This window comes from Camelus dromedarius, chromosome 1 (genome assembly GCF_036321535.1).
Source record: "Camelus dromedarius isolate mCamDro1 chromosome 1, mCamDro1.pat, whole genome shotgun sequence".
Taxonomy (NCBI): domain Eukaryota; kingdom Metazoa; phylum Chordata; class Mammalia; order Artiodactyla; family Camelidae; genus Camelus; species Camelus dromedarius.
In genome coordinates, this window is record NC_087436.1 from 72,099,980 (window position 1) to 72,118,049 (window position 18,070).

At 37.4% G+C, this 18,070-nt stretch overlaps 1 protein-coding gene across 3 annotated transcripts in view; it reads right to left on the reverse strand.

Moving 5' to 3' along the window:
* RASSF6 (Ras association domain family member 6) overlaps positions 1-18,070 on the reverse strand; it is a 48,226-nt gene that overhangs the window by 6,776 nt on the left and 23,380 nt on the right. For all 3 annotated transcript variants that reach the window (XM_010982813.3, XM_031470532.2, XM_010982806.3), the window contains exons 3-6: positions 13,224-13,302; positions 9,219-9,358; positions 4,141-4,238; positions 2,580-2,764 (exon numbers count right to left, since the gene is read on the reverse strand). In XM_010982813.3, the coding sequence (XP_010981115.1) occupies positions 2,580-2,764; positions 4,141-4,238; positions 9,219-9,358; positions 13,224-13,302 (502 nt within the window). The remainder of the gene's footprint in view (positions 1-2,579; positions 2,765-4,140; positions 4,239-9,218; positions 9,359-13,223; positions 13,303-18,070) is intronic.

Consider the following 18,070-nt stretch of genomic DNA (forward strand, 5'->3'; position numbering starts at 1 on the left):
TCTGCCTTTTAGACAAAAGCTTCCATGGTCAGAAGAGTTGACATATCCCTCTTGGGGATTAGTAACGCACCATAAAAAAGTCATAAAAAACATATAATTTTTTAACTCACAATTTGATCATTATTCTTATTTTAAAAGAAATAAAATCCTGAGAGAGATGAAAAAAATCTAGTGGAAAATTTATTTAAAAAAATTAAAAAAAACTGTTTTAGGAGGGAGGTAATTAGGTATTTATTTATTTTGATGGAGGTACTGAGGATTGAACTCAAAACCTCTTGCATGCTAAGCGTGTACTCTACCACTGAGCTATACCCTCCCCACTAAATTTCCAGAAATAAACAACTCATAAGTTTTAAATTGTGTGCCATTCTGAGTAGCGTGATAAAATCTCACAGCATCCTACTCCATCCTGCCCAGGATCCCCAGCCATTGACAGTGTCTGCTGCTGACAACCAACTGTTGACATCGTCATGGCTTGATGGTCCAAGATCACCAGAAACAAATGACCCTCCTCTTAACACAAAGTCAGCACAATCAGGTCAATCGTATCCTAATGCTGAGTCACAATTCCTACATCATTCACCTCACTTCATCTCATCCCGTAGCCATTTTATCATCTCATACCCTTACAGAGGTGAGTACAGTCCAACAAAATATTTTTAGAGAGAGGGCGAAAGAGAGACCACATTCACATAACACTTTTTACGGCATATTGTTATAATTATCCTATTTTATCACTAGCTATTATTGTTAATCTCTTATTTTGCTTAATTCATAAACTAAACTTTATCATAGGTCTGTATGTGTAGGAAAAAACATAGTATATACACAGAATTCAGTACTATCCTCAGTTTCAGGTATCCACTGGGAGTCTTGGAATGTATTCCTTGGGACTGGCTGTATCATAGTCTAAGCCACTGATACAGGTGTTGTTCGATGTTGGCATTATCTAGAGGTTTCATGATATGAAAACAACTTAAATTCCTAGATGCCCATCACTGCATATGCATTGATAGAGTGCTTTGGGTTTTGGGGTTTTGTTTTCTGCTAGTTATTATATTTCAGTGAATAACATTTGTATGTATGTATCTCTAGTTCCAGCTTGATCTCTCTTTCAATCAACAGCAATAAAACTAACGTAAATTGAATTCTTCCTTCATGCAGACACTCTGCTAAGTGCTTAACTCACCCCATTCCAGTTAATCCCATCAACAACCTTGTTAAGAAGGAAGGGTGAGGGAACCCAGGTTAAGAGATTGAGTCATGTTTAAACTTTTCCCAGCAAGGATTTGAAATCAGGGCATCAGGCTGCAACACCCTAGCACTTAACTACGTGCTGTGCTGCCAGCTTAGTGCCGGTTCATCCTCAGCACTGGGGTCCCGGCTGGAAGCTGCTCATTTGGGACAATGTGGCTTCCACAGCCTTCTTTAACACAAGTCAGCCCACGAGATGATGACATAGACCTTGATTCTGAGGAGAAGAAGAAACTAGGACAATTGGTAGTTGCACATCTGTGGGGGACTGTCAAGGGTACTTTATGGCCAGGAGGAAATTCTTGAGCCAGAAAAATGTCTATTTTGAACAAAGAATTCACAATGGGGGTTTCTTCCCACCAGTCTCCAAAGGAACATATGGATACCTTCCGAAAGGTAGAAGAAGGAATAAGGTAGAAAGTCTTATAGGAAAAAAGCTCAAGATGAATGAGTCAATATTTTGCATTAAAGGGGTTAGAATGGTGCCTTGGATAGAGTGAGTGCTTTTTAAGCATTTATTAAATGAATGGATGAATGACTTACATGATAAATTTTGAGTTCTAGAAAAAAAAGTTATATTTCCTACCTTCAGTAAAGCAAAATGTCTTACAAATACCATGGAAAGGTGCATATAAATTTAACAGATATTAAGAGAAAAAAAATCAGAATAAAAATTATATAAACTGCAATTGCACTGTGTAAATGTGAACTGTATATATATAAGACATAGAAAATGAGGAATTTGATTTCTTGGAATAAACAGGACTATAGATGAGTTTTCCTTTTATTTAAATATTAATGTTTGAATGTACTTTGAACAGCCATCTTCTGTAGCACTTAGATTATTCTAGTGCTATGTGTGGCTGTATTGGTTTCTTGGCCCAAGACCTAAGCTCCATGCTGGCAGAGTTATCAACTGAATCATCTTCATATTTCCAGTGTGTGGAGCGTGGTTAGATACGGTTCATCCACCACGTTGGTTAAATTTGGGTTCTGGCCTCAGACAAAGCTGGGTTGGAGTTCAGAGTTGCTACTTAAAAACAGTGTGACCTGTGACAAATTGCCTAACCTCTGTGAACCTCAATTAACTCATATGCAACATAGGGAAAATAATGAAGTATTTACTTCATACGATTGTTTTAGTGATTAATGAGAGAAATCAAAACAGTTTAATGCCTAACACATAGAGAGCACCCAATACTAACAGTAGTATTATATTTAAGAGTATAATTATTATCACTTTTAACTGCAAGTTGAATTGAGTGATATTGTTAGCACAAATAGACAACATTATTTTAAATGATATTAATGGAATGGTAACTCACTTCATGGTTATAAAAATGTCCGTTAATAGAGGCCCGATGCGTCTGTCTGTCTTTTCTGTCCAACATCGGGGGCTTCATCCTTTTTCTCACCAGGGTTGCTTCGCTCATGGTTCTGTAGAGCAAGGGGGATTCTGGCTCTTTACCTGCAGGAGGCTTCAGAGTGCTACTGTGATAAGATGAATAATCTGGGAAGAATAAAGGTTATAAGCCCAAGTAATTTAGCTGCCCACATCTTTGCAGCCTGGGTGGATTTGGTTATGTATTTAAAAAGGAATTATGTAGCTAAGCAGTGGACTATAATGCTTTTACACAGAAAATAGTAATGATCTTGTTTAAGAATAGGGCTGTCTGGTGACACGTGTTCCATTTTACCTTGGAATTTTAATTCTATTGTAATTAGAGTATCATCACATAAGCATGTGATATTTTATATTTCTCTAGCACTGTTGCTTTAATACAAGTAGATTTTTGTTGTATCTTTGGTGCCAAGATATTCGGATTCCCCTGTGTTAGATGAATGTCAAAGGACTAATTAGAAGGACGCTTATATAAAAGATGCCAAAAGGCCATAAAACAAAAATAAGGAAATCCTGGAAGGCCCATCATGTTTGTTATAAAATCTGAGTTGTTATAGAGACAGTAGAGGGGGTTGAGAGTGCTTTGGAAAAAAATAACTAAACACTGGAAGCTGGTGGTAGATTCATGAAGATAATGCCAGCAGGATACCCTGGTTCAGTCTGAAGTCAGCTTGGTAATGTCACCACCCTGGGAACATGAACCCCATCCCCAGCCTCAGACATCAGCTCCTCCTTGGATCTCTATACACTAAATGACAACAAAAATGAAAAATACAAGATATCATGCCTGACACTTTAGGGCCTCAGTAAATGACAGATCCTAATATCCTCATTACTACCACGTCATCGCTATTATGACTATTGATGTCACATGACAGGAGCTGGCATTTTCCACTGGTTTGTCAAGTTTGATTTGAACTCATTTGATGTTCAAGCGGATTTCTTTTTTAAATAAATGCTTGAAACAACCCTATCAAATATAGTGATTCCAGGATATCTGTCTCTTTCTGAAAAGCAATGTTAAATAAATATCTATTAACTAAAATGTTCAACTTCTAAAAAGATGTGGAATTCAGTCTGAAGGGCTTGATCTAACATAAAAAGCTACTGAATATAATAAATAATCCTAATCCTCGGGGAAAATGTTGAACAATCTTCTGTACACAAACTTTATTCAAACCATTAATTCTCCCTAATCTAATAAATCTAAGTGACTTGATATAACTTTAAAAAAATGTTTTTATATAGCAAAGTAAGGTTCTTAAACATCATGTGAGCACTGTAGTGACTTAAGTTAGATGCTCCAAGAGATATATATATATATATATATATATATATATATATATATATATATATATATATTTAAGTACAGAATGAATCCAATAAGTAACACTATATATAATGTTAAATTTCAGAGAAACATTAGGATTCATGCTTTACATTAGTTAGAAAAATCTCCTCATTAACAAGAGTTTGATACTGACCTTCCTGGGAACCTGTTACTTCAGACACTGGAATCTGGGTCCTGTCCAAATCACTAATACGGTAAAGATCATCAAATTCTCCCCAGCGTGTCATTCCCCTGCAAAGTAATAAATCTTGTAAGTGAGATCAAGTCTATTCATAAAAAGGGCTGTGACGGTTTTCAGATTTACAGTATTAATATAGTACTATGGGCCTCTGTAGGTGGACACATTATGCTAAGTTATAACAATTTTTTATGTTATTAAAATTATATTCATACCAGTGTGGTCAGCATGCATGTTGAATACTTCCTGTACTGATTCTGAGCATATTTTGACACAATAATTCAGTTACACACTGAAACACAAGGTTACATAGATTCTGTAAAACATATGTGCCAATGGAATTAGCAGAAACCAACATAATCCATTCTTATACAGATATCCCACAGTGCTCTTACGAGAGTAGATGCAAATGTGTTTGTTCTGCCAACTTGCAATGAGTTCCTCGTATTCAAAGCACTCTTAGGTAGAGTGATTCTAAATAAGTTACACAGCCTATCTTTCAGGCCCTTGGGCACTATGAAGAATGCAATTTACAAAAGGAGGAAAGTGTATAGAAACTTCTTTTCTGGAAACCATGATTTATATAGGAATACTAACAATTTTCAATGCATTCTAATGCCCAGAATAAATAAAACTGGGCAACTGCTTATCTTTACCAGTTGGGCAACACTTATTTTTATTTTCTTTATCTGGCTTTAGATCAGTTACTTCTCTGTGCATTTATCCTTATCTGTAAAATGAGGGTGATTATAGCATGAGGTAGGATAGGGTTGCTGAGAAGATTAAATGAGTTAATTTGTGTAAAATCCTTGAAAAAGGGCCCAACACATAGTAAGCACTCAATATGTGCTAAAAATTATCATGATCTTCATTGCCATCCTCACCATAACCACCATCATCTGTATCCATTTTATGATGGGCCAGGAGCCACTAGGGATCCAAGATACTCCTGGCTCTCTCCACGGGAAAGGACACTATCATTGCTGGCACCAGTCGTAGTCCTACTAAAAGTCTCTTCCATAATGTTTGTTTTCCTGTGGCCAAAAAACATTCACCCCTAGGGAATATGCGGCATTAATTCTACCCAAATGCCGCTGGTGGCCACAACACAGGTGCTTACCCATACTAGTGATGGGAAATCTGAATAAACAGGATCTTTTTTTCCCCTTGAGCTTTGAATTCCTTTGAAGTCTTTTTTTTTTTTACAACTTTCATATCTTTTGAGCCTCACAATAGCAGCCTTATGAAGGAGATAAGATAATCCTAATGTATTTGTTAATTGATTTTTTTAGGAGGCTCTACTATCCAGAATATAGCCAGTCAAAACAGATGTCTTAAAAGACCAAGCATTACGGGTAATACCTTCAATTCAGAGGAGAACTATTTAGGTTCTGGCTCAGGCTCTAGTTATTCTGTAACTGATAAAATAATCAAGTTTCCCCATTCTATAGATTTAAAAAGAAAGATTGTCATAAAAAGAATGCTAGCAATGGACAGCGTAATAGCAATGGAAAGCGTAATCTAAAAAGGCAAAGCAACCCGATGCTGTTTCCCACGGGGGAAGATGAGGCAGCCCACGTGTGCTAGACCAGTGATGTGCTATAAATTCTTGGTAGTCCTGACCCACTTGACATCTGTCTTCACTTTCTCACAGCTTATGGTGTCACACAAATACAGAGGAACAAACATGGCTAAATATGTTCAGTGTTTGGCCTTTTTCCTCCCTACCATCTTAGGGAAAAAAAACCCACCTGTTTTCATCTCTGGATTGTGTAATTTGTAGTGTCACCACATACAGCGGTGCACATGATTAAGCTTGAGGGCAGTTACCTGGAGTTTTCCAAAGAAAACTGGTTGGAAATTTATGTAATATCAAATAGTTTAACTTGCCCAAGCATGGGGCTGTTAGTATCGCTCTGACCAAGCCTGCAGGATGTACACTATTAGCAAATTGAAACTGTGGGGAGGTTTTCTAATGAGCTACAAAATAAAAAGGAAGTAGAAATTTGATAGACAAATAGAAGGTGGTCACTTCTCTACACATATTGTAAAAAAGGAAAAATACTATTGATGTTATTCAGATGTACACCTGTCCAGTTTCTGCTCTTTATGCTGCTCTGCCATGACTTGTGCACAGCGTGTCAAAGCTGACTTCGGAAAGACATCAGAAACATAAATGAAAACTGGTGCAAACAAACATAGCCTTAAGAAAGGCTGTTTTTCCGGAAGATTTCCAAAACAAAATACTTGGACCAGATATGAGAGAACAAAGAACTGCCCACAGAATTGCTTCCATAAAGGATCACAAGTGATTGCAGATCAAACTGGTTTATTTAAAATTTTTTAACATTCCCATTAAGCTGAGTCAGTGTGACTCATTTCAAAGAGAATAAAACAAACTAGCTTGACAAACTGATGATTTTTCTCCAAGGGTGAGCTGAAAGAAAAGATTGCAGCCCTTCCTGCAGCTGAGTACACAATTGCCACATCTTTCATTCCACATTCACCCACTGGAGATGTTAAATCTGTGATCCTGTGAGAGTAGATGTATAGGTAATGCCCAGAGAAACCCAGAATGGGAAAGGGACCAACAGGATGTGTTGCGGCCTGAGGGAATGGTCCATTTCCTTACGCAGTTTCATTCAAAGCTCAGAATTTAAACGAACACCACCATAAGGGTGGCAACAGAGTGAGAGTGTCTAGGATTAGACTGGAGCAAAGTATAATACTAACGTGTTATGATTGTGTGCTGATTCCCTATAGTGCTATGCACCCCACTAGGGAATCAGAAGCCATTCCAAATGACGCTACACCTTCCAGCTGAATGTTCAGCTGCTTCCCACAAAGGATTCTTGGCTAATTAACCACAATTGAATCTAATCTTGCTCTTATGTGCAAGAGGAGTGAGATCTTTTTCTGACAATTCTTGCCCACCAGAAAAATCCGATATGCTGCAAGTGTACACTTCACTTCAAATGTTCTCCCAGCAAGTCTCATGACTGTGGCAAAGGGCAAGCGAAGTTTCCTAGGGTAGTCTTTTTTGATTTTAAAGGAGATAATTCCTGTTTGATTCACAGCAATGTTCTGATAAAGAATGAAAAAAGGGCAAATGGATTCCATGGAAGATACATCATGAGACTGTTCATCTCTAATCTGCCATAGAATATGGAAAGACATTAATATAACTTGTCTACCTGGGCTCCTGAAACTCATTCTCAAATTTAGCATTTCTAGGAACAAGTGTTTTGAATTTTAATTTGAGAAATTAAAAAATTATCTTGGGATATCCATTTAAAATTATTACGGCTTTATGTGATAAGTAGCTTACTGCATCTCCTTGACATCTTCTCATAATTTTCCATACTAATCAAGTTTTCATAATTCACATAATTAAAATGCATCAGAAGGAGCTGGCTGCTCAGAAGAATTTGAATTGAGTTCTTAGGTAATATGAAGAATGATAGCTAATTTTTCCTAATTCATATCTTGTACAGTTTCCTAAAATCAGAGCTCAGGGATAATTTCTACTTTTAAATGATGCTCCTAGTCATTTAAGATCATCAGCCCCGTCAATCATCTAGTTCCTGCAGGTGAGGGATGCAGGGCTCTGTCAGGCTGCCTAAGTCTCTGGTCCCTCTTCTGCCCTTTCATACATCCTGGACCCTTTGCCCATCGTTAGCTTGGATAGGAGACTAGTCACATGGTAGCTGGAGACAGTTCACATAACAGAGCAGAGGTAAGTTAACCACCAGGATTCTGTGGACAGCATTCAACACTATATTTTGAGCTTCTTCTTTGTGCTGGGCACTGGGATAAAGATGAATAAGGCATGCCCCTCACCCTTGAGAAGCTCACAGGCTAGAGGGGGAGGCAGGTGCATAAAAATACAATGAACGGCATGCTCTGAAAGTGATACAGAAAAGTTATCAGTGCACCTACTCCAGACGGAAGGGTCACGAAAGGCTTTCTGGATAACATTACAGACCTGAACCTGAAAGGAATGGTGGAGGGGTTGTGCGAATAGGATTTCGAGAAGCAGGTAGACTTCAAGGCAGAGTCAGGAAAGTAAGAAACTTCATGATGTGTAGGGAATTACAAGGTGTTTAGAATTGCTGGAGCGTCACGTTTGAGAAAAACTGGCAACGTGCAAGTCATACAGCAGGACTTCAGTGTTTTCTCCAGAGGAAAAGTGAGGCTTCCTTCAAGGTGACTTCTGATTTTCCTTAGTTATGGCCTAAGGTCAGACTGAGGAAAAGGTCCTGGCTGCTCTCTCTCCATCTTCTCCCTAACTAGAACTCATCTAGTCATGGACAGGAGGATGGATGAAGAGACGGCTTGGTACCTCCACGTATACACAGAAGGAGATGAGTCAGACAGTCAGGATTAAAAAGGAAGGGAAGAAGGGAGAGAGGAGAAGAACAAAAAATTTATATGTATGATTTATTTGGGAATATTTATTAATTTTTCTAAAAATTATAAAGGATAATGAAAATAACAGTGCAACTTACATGTTCAACCCACACAGAAGACTGCTGTGTACATTTATTGCACTTCAAATGCATTTTGTTCTGATCCTGTTCAACAGGACACAGCAATCAGATGGAGCATTAGTTAAGTCTCCTTTCCAGAAAGCAGGAAAAGTCCTTTGTTCCAAGGAGAGGAGAAATTTAAATTTTATCCCTGTTTCTTTTGGCAACAAGGCCAGGGCTAAAGAAATCTTGCCTTTCCGTTTTGTCTTTTCTAGTGAAAGAATGCAGTCTTCCCGGAAAGGAGGAATGTGGAGAGAGGACAGAGCACGGACTCTGGCGCCCAGAGACCTGAGGTCCAGTCCAGCTCTGCGCGTGGTATCAGATCTTGCACAAATTACCTAACCTCTCAGAGCCCTGGTTTCTGAACACCTACTTCCTTGAGTTGTTGGGGGATTAGATGAGACGGTATTTAAGCTTCAGAGCTTTCATCCTCAAGAATGCACACAATAAAGGTAAACACAAAGATCGTTTTCTAAGGACTGAAAACCATAAAAGATAGCTCACCTTTTGGAAAAGACGTCTGGTGACTTGAGCACAGTGAAAGAAGGGATTTGCTTCTCATCTTGTATTTTCAGCTGTATAGGCCGTTTTACTCCCCAGAAAATGTCCAACATTCCTTCAACAATTAGTTTGCCATCTTCAGTCTAGGGAAGAAACCAATCATCTCAAACATTTTTTTTGTACTATTTATGGCGGGTAAATGTTTTAACTGAAATGTAGAAATGAAATCTGTAAGACATCTTAACTGATAAAAAATAAATCCCCAGATGGGATTGTTTGGCTTTTAAATTTATGTACCAATCAATTCTATTTTTGAAACATTCTTTTATTTTTGAAAGCAGCTCTATCCAGCAAAGTAAGTCACAATGGTAATGAAATGTCCACCAGAGGGCATAGTATGCTAAAGTGCTTTCTGAACTCTCGATTCTTCAATTAAGTAGAAATTTAATTCTCTAATTCTATTTAATTTAAAATTAAAGCAGAATTAAAAACTGTACTAAAGTAGAAATCAGAAGAACAGCTACTGATACTCGTTTAGTGGCTGTTTTCTCATTTCTGAACAGGAAAATTTTAGCTCACAATGTTACGCAGAACAAGTAAAATAATGTATGTAAAAACAGTGTAAAAAGCATAACAAATTATATTTTTGAAAAAAATTTTAAAAATTCAGTAGCACTTGAATAATCTTTTAAGCTGAAAATGAAACATAAGAAGGAAATTCCATACAAACAAAGAAAAATCAATAAACAGGATTAAACATTTACTTAGTCTGTGGATGTAAATATATATTTTTAATTAAAGTATAGTTAGTTACAATGTGTCAATTTCTGGTGTGCCACATAATGTCCCAGTCATATATATATACATTCATTCTCATTAAAGGTTATTACAAGTATTGAATATAGTTCCCTGTGCTATACAGAAGAAATTTGGTTTTTATATATAGTAGTTAATACTTGCAAATCTCAAACTCCCAAATTTATCCCTTCTCATTGCCTTTCCCCTGCTAGCTGTAACATTGTTTACTATGTCTGTGAGTCTGTTTCTGTTTTGTAGATGAGTTCATTAGTGTCTTTTCTTTTTTTAGATTCCACATATGAGTGATATTATATAATATTTTTCTTTGTCTTTCTGGCTTGCTTCGCTTAGAATGACGATCTCCAGGTCCATCCATATTGCTGCAAATGGTATTATTTTATTTTATTTTATTTTATTTTATTTGGCTGAGTAGTACTCCATTGTACATATATCACAACTTCTTTATCTGGTCATCTGTCAACAGACATTTAGGTTGCTTCCATGTCTTGGCTATTGTAAATAGTGCTGCTATGAACATTGGGGTGAATGTATCTTTTTGAAATAGAGTTCTCTCTGGATATATGCCCAGGAGTGGGATTGCTGGATCATATGGTAACTCTATTTTTAGTTTTTTGAGGAATCTCCATACTGTTTTCCATTACAATGGCTGCACGAAACTACATTCCCATCAACAGTGTAGGAGGGGTTCCCTTTTCTCCACAGCGTCTCCAGCATTTATCATTTGAGGACTTTTGAATGATGGCTATTCTGACTGGTGTAAGGTGATACCTCATTGTAGTTTTGATTTGCATTTCTCTGATAATTAGCCATATTGAGCATTTTTTCATGTGCTTATTGGCCATTTGTATGTCTTCATTGGGGAAATGTTTGTTTAGGTCTTCTGCCCATTTTTGGATTGGTTTGTTTGTTTTTGTTATCAAGTTTTATGAGCTGTTTATATATTCTGAAAATTAAACTGTTGTCAGTCACATCATTTGCAAATATGTTTTCGCATTCTGAAGGTGGTTTTTTTGTTTTGCTTATGGTTGCTTATGGTTTCCTTTGCTGTGCAAAAGCTTATAAGTTTAATTAGGTCCCATTTGTTTATTTTTGTTTTTATTTCTATTGCCTGGGTAGACTGCCCTAGGAGAACATTGCTAAGATTCATCCAAAGAATGTTTTGCCCATGTTTTCTTCTAGGAAGTTTATAATGTCTTATCTCACATTTAAGTCTTTAAGCCATTTTAAGTTTATTTTTGTGTGTGATGTGAGGGAGTGTTCTAACTTCATTGATTCACATGCTGCTGTCCAATTTTCCCAACACCATTTGCTGAAGAGATTGTCTTTTCTCCATTGTGTATAGTCTTGCCTCCTTTGTCAAAGATTAATTGACCAAAAGTTTGTTGGTTTATTTCTGAGGTCTCTATCTGTTCCACTGATCCGCGTGTCTGTTTCTGTACCAGTATTACACTGTTTTGATGACTGTTGCTCTGTAGTATTGTCTGAAGTCTGGGAGGATTATTCCTCCAGGTTCATTCTTTTGCTTCTGCTATTTTTTAAAAAAATTGAAGTACAGTTGATTTTCAATGTTATATTACTTTCTGGCATACTGGTACTCTCCACAGCCTTTATCATCATCTAATATACTACACATTTTGCTTTTTTGTTTTTTCAACTAAAAACGTAAGCAGCAGGAAGGCAAGACATTCTGTCTAGTTTCTTCATTGCTATATCTCTAGCTTTTAGAACAGTGTCTGGCATATGGTATACAATAAATATTTGTTAATTAATCAGAGATTAAGAAAGGTACATGTTATTCTCCATGGACCTCCCCCCTTGAACAGTATCCATCACTGTAGGTAAGTCAGAGACTTGGAAAATTTTGGAATTCTAACTTTAATGGTGGTGAGTAAAGATGGACAGATTTTCTCACTGTATAGTTTACTTCATACAATTTTGAAATATTATGTAACACATAAGACATTATTTTAAAAAATAAAGTGATGTAAACTGAGCACTGATTCACCAAATAGGGCAGAATGTGCTTCAGCTTGTATTTTCATAAAAATTCAAACATTTTCCTAAAGGAAACTAACTTAATATAATGAATTTTGTGGAAACTATTCACATTCCTTTTTTATTTTGCAACATTTTATTAAAGTTTTGATTTTTCCTAAATTTTATACTTTCACAATTACATATATTAGAGATCTAAGATATAGGACAGTATTGAAATAGTTTAAAGTTAGATCCTCTTCTTTATAAAGGGGTTAGTTATTTCCTACTTCTGTATATTACCACATTTGAAAAGGTGTTTGAAATATTCAATCAAGCTAAATCACTTAATCTCACTAGTAAAGGCTAGAGTGGTTTGTAAATTTCCTTCTGTCCCAACTGCTGATTTAAGTTGTCAATGTTGTACCACCATATCTGAAGATCTGAAACCTAGGGAAAAAGTTCTAATGTTCCCTGGGACCAGGAAGATATTGTAAAGATGTGAAGTGAGCCCCATTAGAAAACAAGACTGAGTGGAGAATGAGGCATTAAAAAAATAATAATAAGGCCAGTTTCTACAGTAGCCTGCCAGTTGCACCCTTAAAAAATGCTTTCTAGACTCAGGACTTTGCTGAATTGTTTAACATTTTAAAACTGTTTCTCTAATGTTTTAAAATTTGTTATTATTATGACATAGTACACATTCATTTGAATCTAACTCATTCATTTTTGACAACCAAATCAAACGACAGCTATGTCATAATTTATTTGAATAGTCTTTCATTGTTTGGGTCTGAAGATATCTTCAAAATTTTTTTCCATTATAAATGATATCACCATGAATATCCTTCTATATGTATCTGGTACATTTGTAAGAAAATTCTAGGTTAGATTTCTAGAGAAATTGCTGTTCAAAAGATATTCATATCCTGTTTTCAAAGTAGAAAGCAAATATGTCATCAAAATTATTTTAAAATGTTTTCCTATTCCAAAGAAGCTTAGTAAGTCACAGATGTTCCAGGACTGGGATTTTGTGATACAATCTAAAAATACAAATCATGATCAAGTTAAAGATCATGTTTAATTGTTTCTCCCAGACCATTTGTGCTGCTGGGCTGTGGACTCCAACTTACCCTGACTCCTCTGTGCTTTTACGGATTTTCTTTTTCCTGTGACTCAAACTCAAACTATACTGCATGTCTTTGACAGACCTACCTGTCCATATACAATATGCAGGTTTTTCTGGTTCTTATAAAAGATGTTATAGGTCTTCAATAAAGAATTAAGTTGTTCCCTAAAAAAAAAAAAAAAAAAAAAGCATTACATTCAGTTAGAATTAGTCTTAGGCTCTTTGATGGTAAAAGGCAATAATGATGCTTTCAGTTCATAAATGTATGAGACAGAAAGACATAGTTCACTGGAATCTTTACTGTTCTGTCATTTTAACATAGGCCATTGAAAGCTGAAGCCTTCTTAGGACCTCAACAAATGCTGAAGGTGCTAATTTATAAATAAATAACTGAAGAAAGGAAAATGACTACAGACAGAAGTAGTGAGGAGAGTGTTCTATAGCAGGAGGCAGTCATAAAACAGACTTTGTTTCACATTCCTTTTTTATTTTGCAACATTTCATCAACCTAAGTTAAGCCCCTCCCTAGTATACACCTGAGATTGTTCCTCCCACTGGGGATGCAGCAATGTTCAGGAATGGTCATTGCTCCTAGCATCTCACCCTTTGTGGTAGATGGGCTCTAGCAGTGGGAACACTGGTTCCTGCCATCTCTCCTTCTGTGCCACCACAGCTAAAGATGCCTGTCTCACCTTCCCTGCTGGTCCAAGCTATCTTCTCACACCTGGATTATTGCATCAGTCTCCTAACAGACTCCCCATATCTGTTGTCTATTCTCAACAGCAGGAGTTATTTTCATGAAAACCTGATCATCTCTCTCCTTTGCTCAAAACTTTCCAAATATCTTCTCATTATTAGAATAAAAGCCAATAGCTTCATTGTTAGAATGAAGCCAATGACTTCCAAGGCCAGTTGTGATCTGGTCGCTGTTACACCTTCCATCCCATTTTTACTTCTCTCCTCCACTCACTACTCCTTGACGTTCCTTGAGCATTCTGGGAACATTCTCACCTCCCGGTCTTCATACTTGTTGGCCCTTCTGCCCAGAAGGATCTCCCTGCACCATCACACTGTTATGCATTCATTTTCTTTAACTACTCCAAGGAGACCTTCTTGACAACCCAATCTGAGTCTGTCTTCTCCCAGCATTCATCTCCCACTTTCCTCCTTACCTCCGCCCTTTGGTCACCTTGTATGTATTTTACTTATTTATCTTATGTTGTCTCCCCCGCTAGACTGTACCTCCAAGATTACAGGCATGCTTGTGTGTTTTGTTCATGCTATGTTTTGTGTGCCTGGAAGAGAGCCTGGCATGTCCTAAGAAGTCAACAAATACTGGTTGATTGAAATGATCAGAAAAATTCTTATTTCTAAAACAAAACAAAAATCAGACAAAGAATGGAAAGCCTTTTTTGTATAAGCAATTTTATGGGGGAGAAATCTTATATTAAACTTTCAAATATATCAATCACTAAAATCCCTTTGATCCTCAATATCTGTCTTCCTCCCATAAGAATACTGGCTCCATGAGGGGAGGAGATTTTGTCTATTTTATTCATTGCTATCTTCCCAGAGCTTAGAGCAGACTTGCTCCTAGTAGGCTCTGATTCAATCCACATTTATACATCCCAAATGACAGAATTCGTGTATATTGATTTTTATGTTTGAGATCATGTAAACATACTTTGCATTTGACTTTCCCACTTGTAATTCTTAATGTGCACATTTCCAAGGATCAACACTCTCCACACCAACACCACATTAAAAGAAAATTCTACAGAATTCCTCCACGCTATTGTTCCAGTTCCCAATTGACTTACTTTAGAATTTCAGTGTTAGTGAATATTTCTGTTCTAAATGTCACTGGGCACATGAAGGATTTTGCTTCATTGAAGTCATTTCTGTGGGATAGTTTCTAAAAATTAACGTACTGGTAAAAAGCATGAACACTTTTATCCCTCTCATTATTGGGTGCCAGGGAAGCAAACGGAAGTTTCCAGGTCACTTGGGATGCGACTCCTGATATGCTGAGCTGGGAGAGTTGTTATTAAAGCAGATGGACTTTTACATAATCTTATTCCCTCAGCTTCTGTTTCTAATAAAACTGCACGACAAGGTAGGGTACAAGTATCCTTCAAAGTATTTACCTCAGAACTATGTTTAATTAGAAAGGTTATTCTCTGGAAACAAGCTACTTAGAAAATGTTTCTTTATCTGAACAGAACCCGACTAAATATTTCTCCGTAGAAATAAGTCTCCAGATGACCTAGGGAGTCAGCAAACTCTGGTCCCAGGCCACCTGTTTTTATAAATAAAGTTTTATTGGCACATAGCCACACCAATTTGCTTGCTTATTGTCTGTAGCTGCTTTCCTTCTATGACTGCAGAGTTGAGTAGTGGTGACACAAACCATATGGCCCACAAAGCCTCAAATATTTATTATCTGGCCCTTTACAGAGGTTGTTGGCCAATCCATAGAGCATGTGTAATGCAGGGTAGCTGAATATTATGGCAGTCTTCCATATTTTCTTACCACAGGCAGGATCTTTCTGGCTATCAATGGCACTTTGAAAGATTTTGGAATGCGGAAGATGAGTAGAGTTCACTAAAATAGTGTGGGGATAAAATTAGGTACATTAAATGGTACAATAAAGTGAGGAATTTTCTGGTGAATGCATTCCAAGTATTAAAACATCATCACATTTTAATCATATGTACCTTACCAGAGGAACGTCCGAAGATGATTGGTTTATGTACCTAATGAAACAATAGATCCAACAGAATACTGGGGATAAATTATAGCCTGCAACATTCTAATTTGACTTGTTGTTGTTAGGGGCACAGGGAGCTGAAGAGTTATTGTCAAGTTATTGTCAAAGTTATTGTCAAATCGACATCTGCTGACTGCTGCACAATTTGTCCTCTAACAGAAGACCTGCCCTAATGGTCATTCATTCATTCATTTGCTGTGTGAGCTCAATCAAGAGGCCTCAGTCGGACTCTGAGGGTGGGTGAGAGCTTCAAGGAACAGATGCTGCCTGTGGTGCACTTCGGAGGGGAAAGATTAAGCAAGAAGAATGTGAAGAGCTTACGAGGCAAGGAAAATATTAACAAAGACATTTGAGATATTGCTATAGTTCTATTTGGGAGAAAGCTCAAAGAATTGGGATTCTAAGAGCAGAGCATGTAAAATGGGGATTGGTGAGTGATGAAGAAGCAGGCAGGAACCTTGTAAACCACACTGCAGGCAATGGGCAGTTACTGGAGGTTCAGGTGAGAGGAAGATATGATACTCCTAAGGGCCACCAGGGGGCTTAAGACAGACTTAGGACAGAACAACATGGAGGCAGCAAGATGAGTGGAACCACTACAGTGGTACTCGGGTAGAGGGTAAAGGCTATGTTCTGTGGAAAGGCAATCAGAAGTCCCTCATATATAGAAGAATTTGAAGTCTAGAAAAGACCTAAAATAAATATAGGAATTATTTGGTTTAAGAGATCCAAAGGCAGTCACTAAAATGTTATCTAGGCAGCCCGCAGTCAGGAAAGGGGACATTGATTTAATATATGTGGTGACTTGGCAATGGTAAGTGTAACAGAGTCTCTTAGGACCCACTTAAATGTTCCCTATGGGCCTCCCTACCTCATAAACAAGGGGGGAACATCATCTGTGTATCTTTCCCTCTCAGCCCCGTAGAGCCTCACCCACCTAGACCAGACTGCTTAGCAACTGTTCAATTGCCCTAAATATTCAATTGCCAAAAGCTATAAAATGGATGATAAGAAATGGATTCCATATCCAGTCTTCTCAGTCTACAAATTTTTGATGTCTGGAAGCCACAGGGACACCCAAGAAGTCGACACGATACAAACAGCCTATATACTTTATGTGTGATACATAAATTGATTTCCTAAGAGCTTGTTTTTGGGGAACATGAGATACTGTATCATAATATATAAAACAAGGATTTAAAAAAATATTATCACACAGTATATAACATGAATAGTGTTTTTAACAAAACTAAGGGATAACAAACTTCCATAAAAATGGTAATTCTAACTAGACGAACGCATAGAATCATAAACTTCCCCAGGATAGAAACTGGCAACGCACATTGGCAGTGCAGAGAGAGGATTCTGATAGATGCCAATGGACACCCAGAATTATCCATTATGGCTCCCGGATGAGCGCTAATCAGGGAGAGACTTAACACAGGGGCGATAGGTGTAGGGGAAGGATGCCAGGGCCCCTCTTCCTTTAAGGTTCCCTGTTCCTTTAAGGCTCCTGGCTCAGTTTTAATGAGTAATAGTGGACCCAGAGCTGACTGTAAAATTCTTAGGTGTACTTTGCACTTTGTGGTCTGAATTGCATCTGCTCAGCAGATGGGAATTACCCACATTCTGACGTCTGTTGTGAATAATGGACTTAGCAAAGAATGAGTTCCTCAGTCTTACCACGCTATTTGGCTGGCCGGAAGAAAACATTTATTTGATTTTATAAACTGTGATATGCATGGACACTGGACAGTGTGATGGGTAGAAGTGATTATGCTCTGAGTCGATAGAACGTCAAGTTTTAGTTACCATACCAATTCTCTCATTTTGGTAATTTACAGCATAATGAAGTGGATGTCTCATCCCTTTCCTGGAAACAAAACAAACAAACAAACAAAAAAACCCACAAAAGAAAACAGAACAAAAAAGCCCTGTCTCACTCTTTACTAAGTGATTCTTACAAGTTGGACCTAATAAAGGCAAGTCAGAAACACTGCTGTATGTTGTAGCCGAGCACAAACTTCAGAGACTACCACATGACACAAAATAAACTTCAGTGGAAAACACAACCCAGTGTGGTTCACCATAGGTGTCTTTGGCCATGGCTGTGCTTCCTGAGCTTGTGTTGTTTCTGCCTCTTGGAGACTTGCTGAAAAATA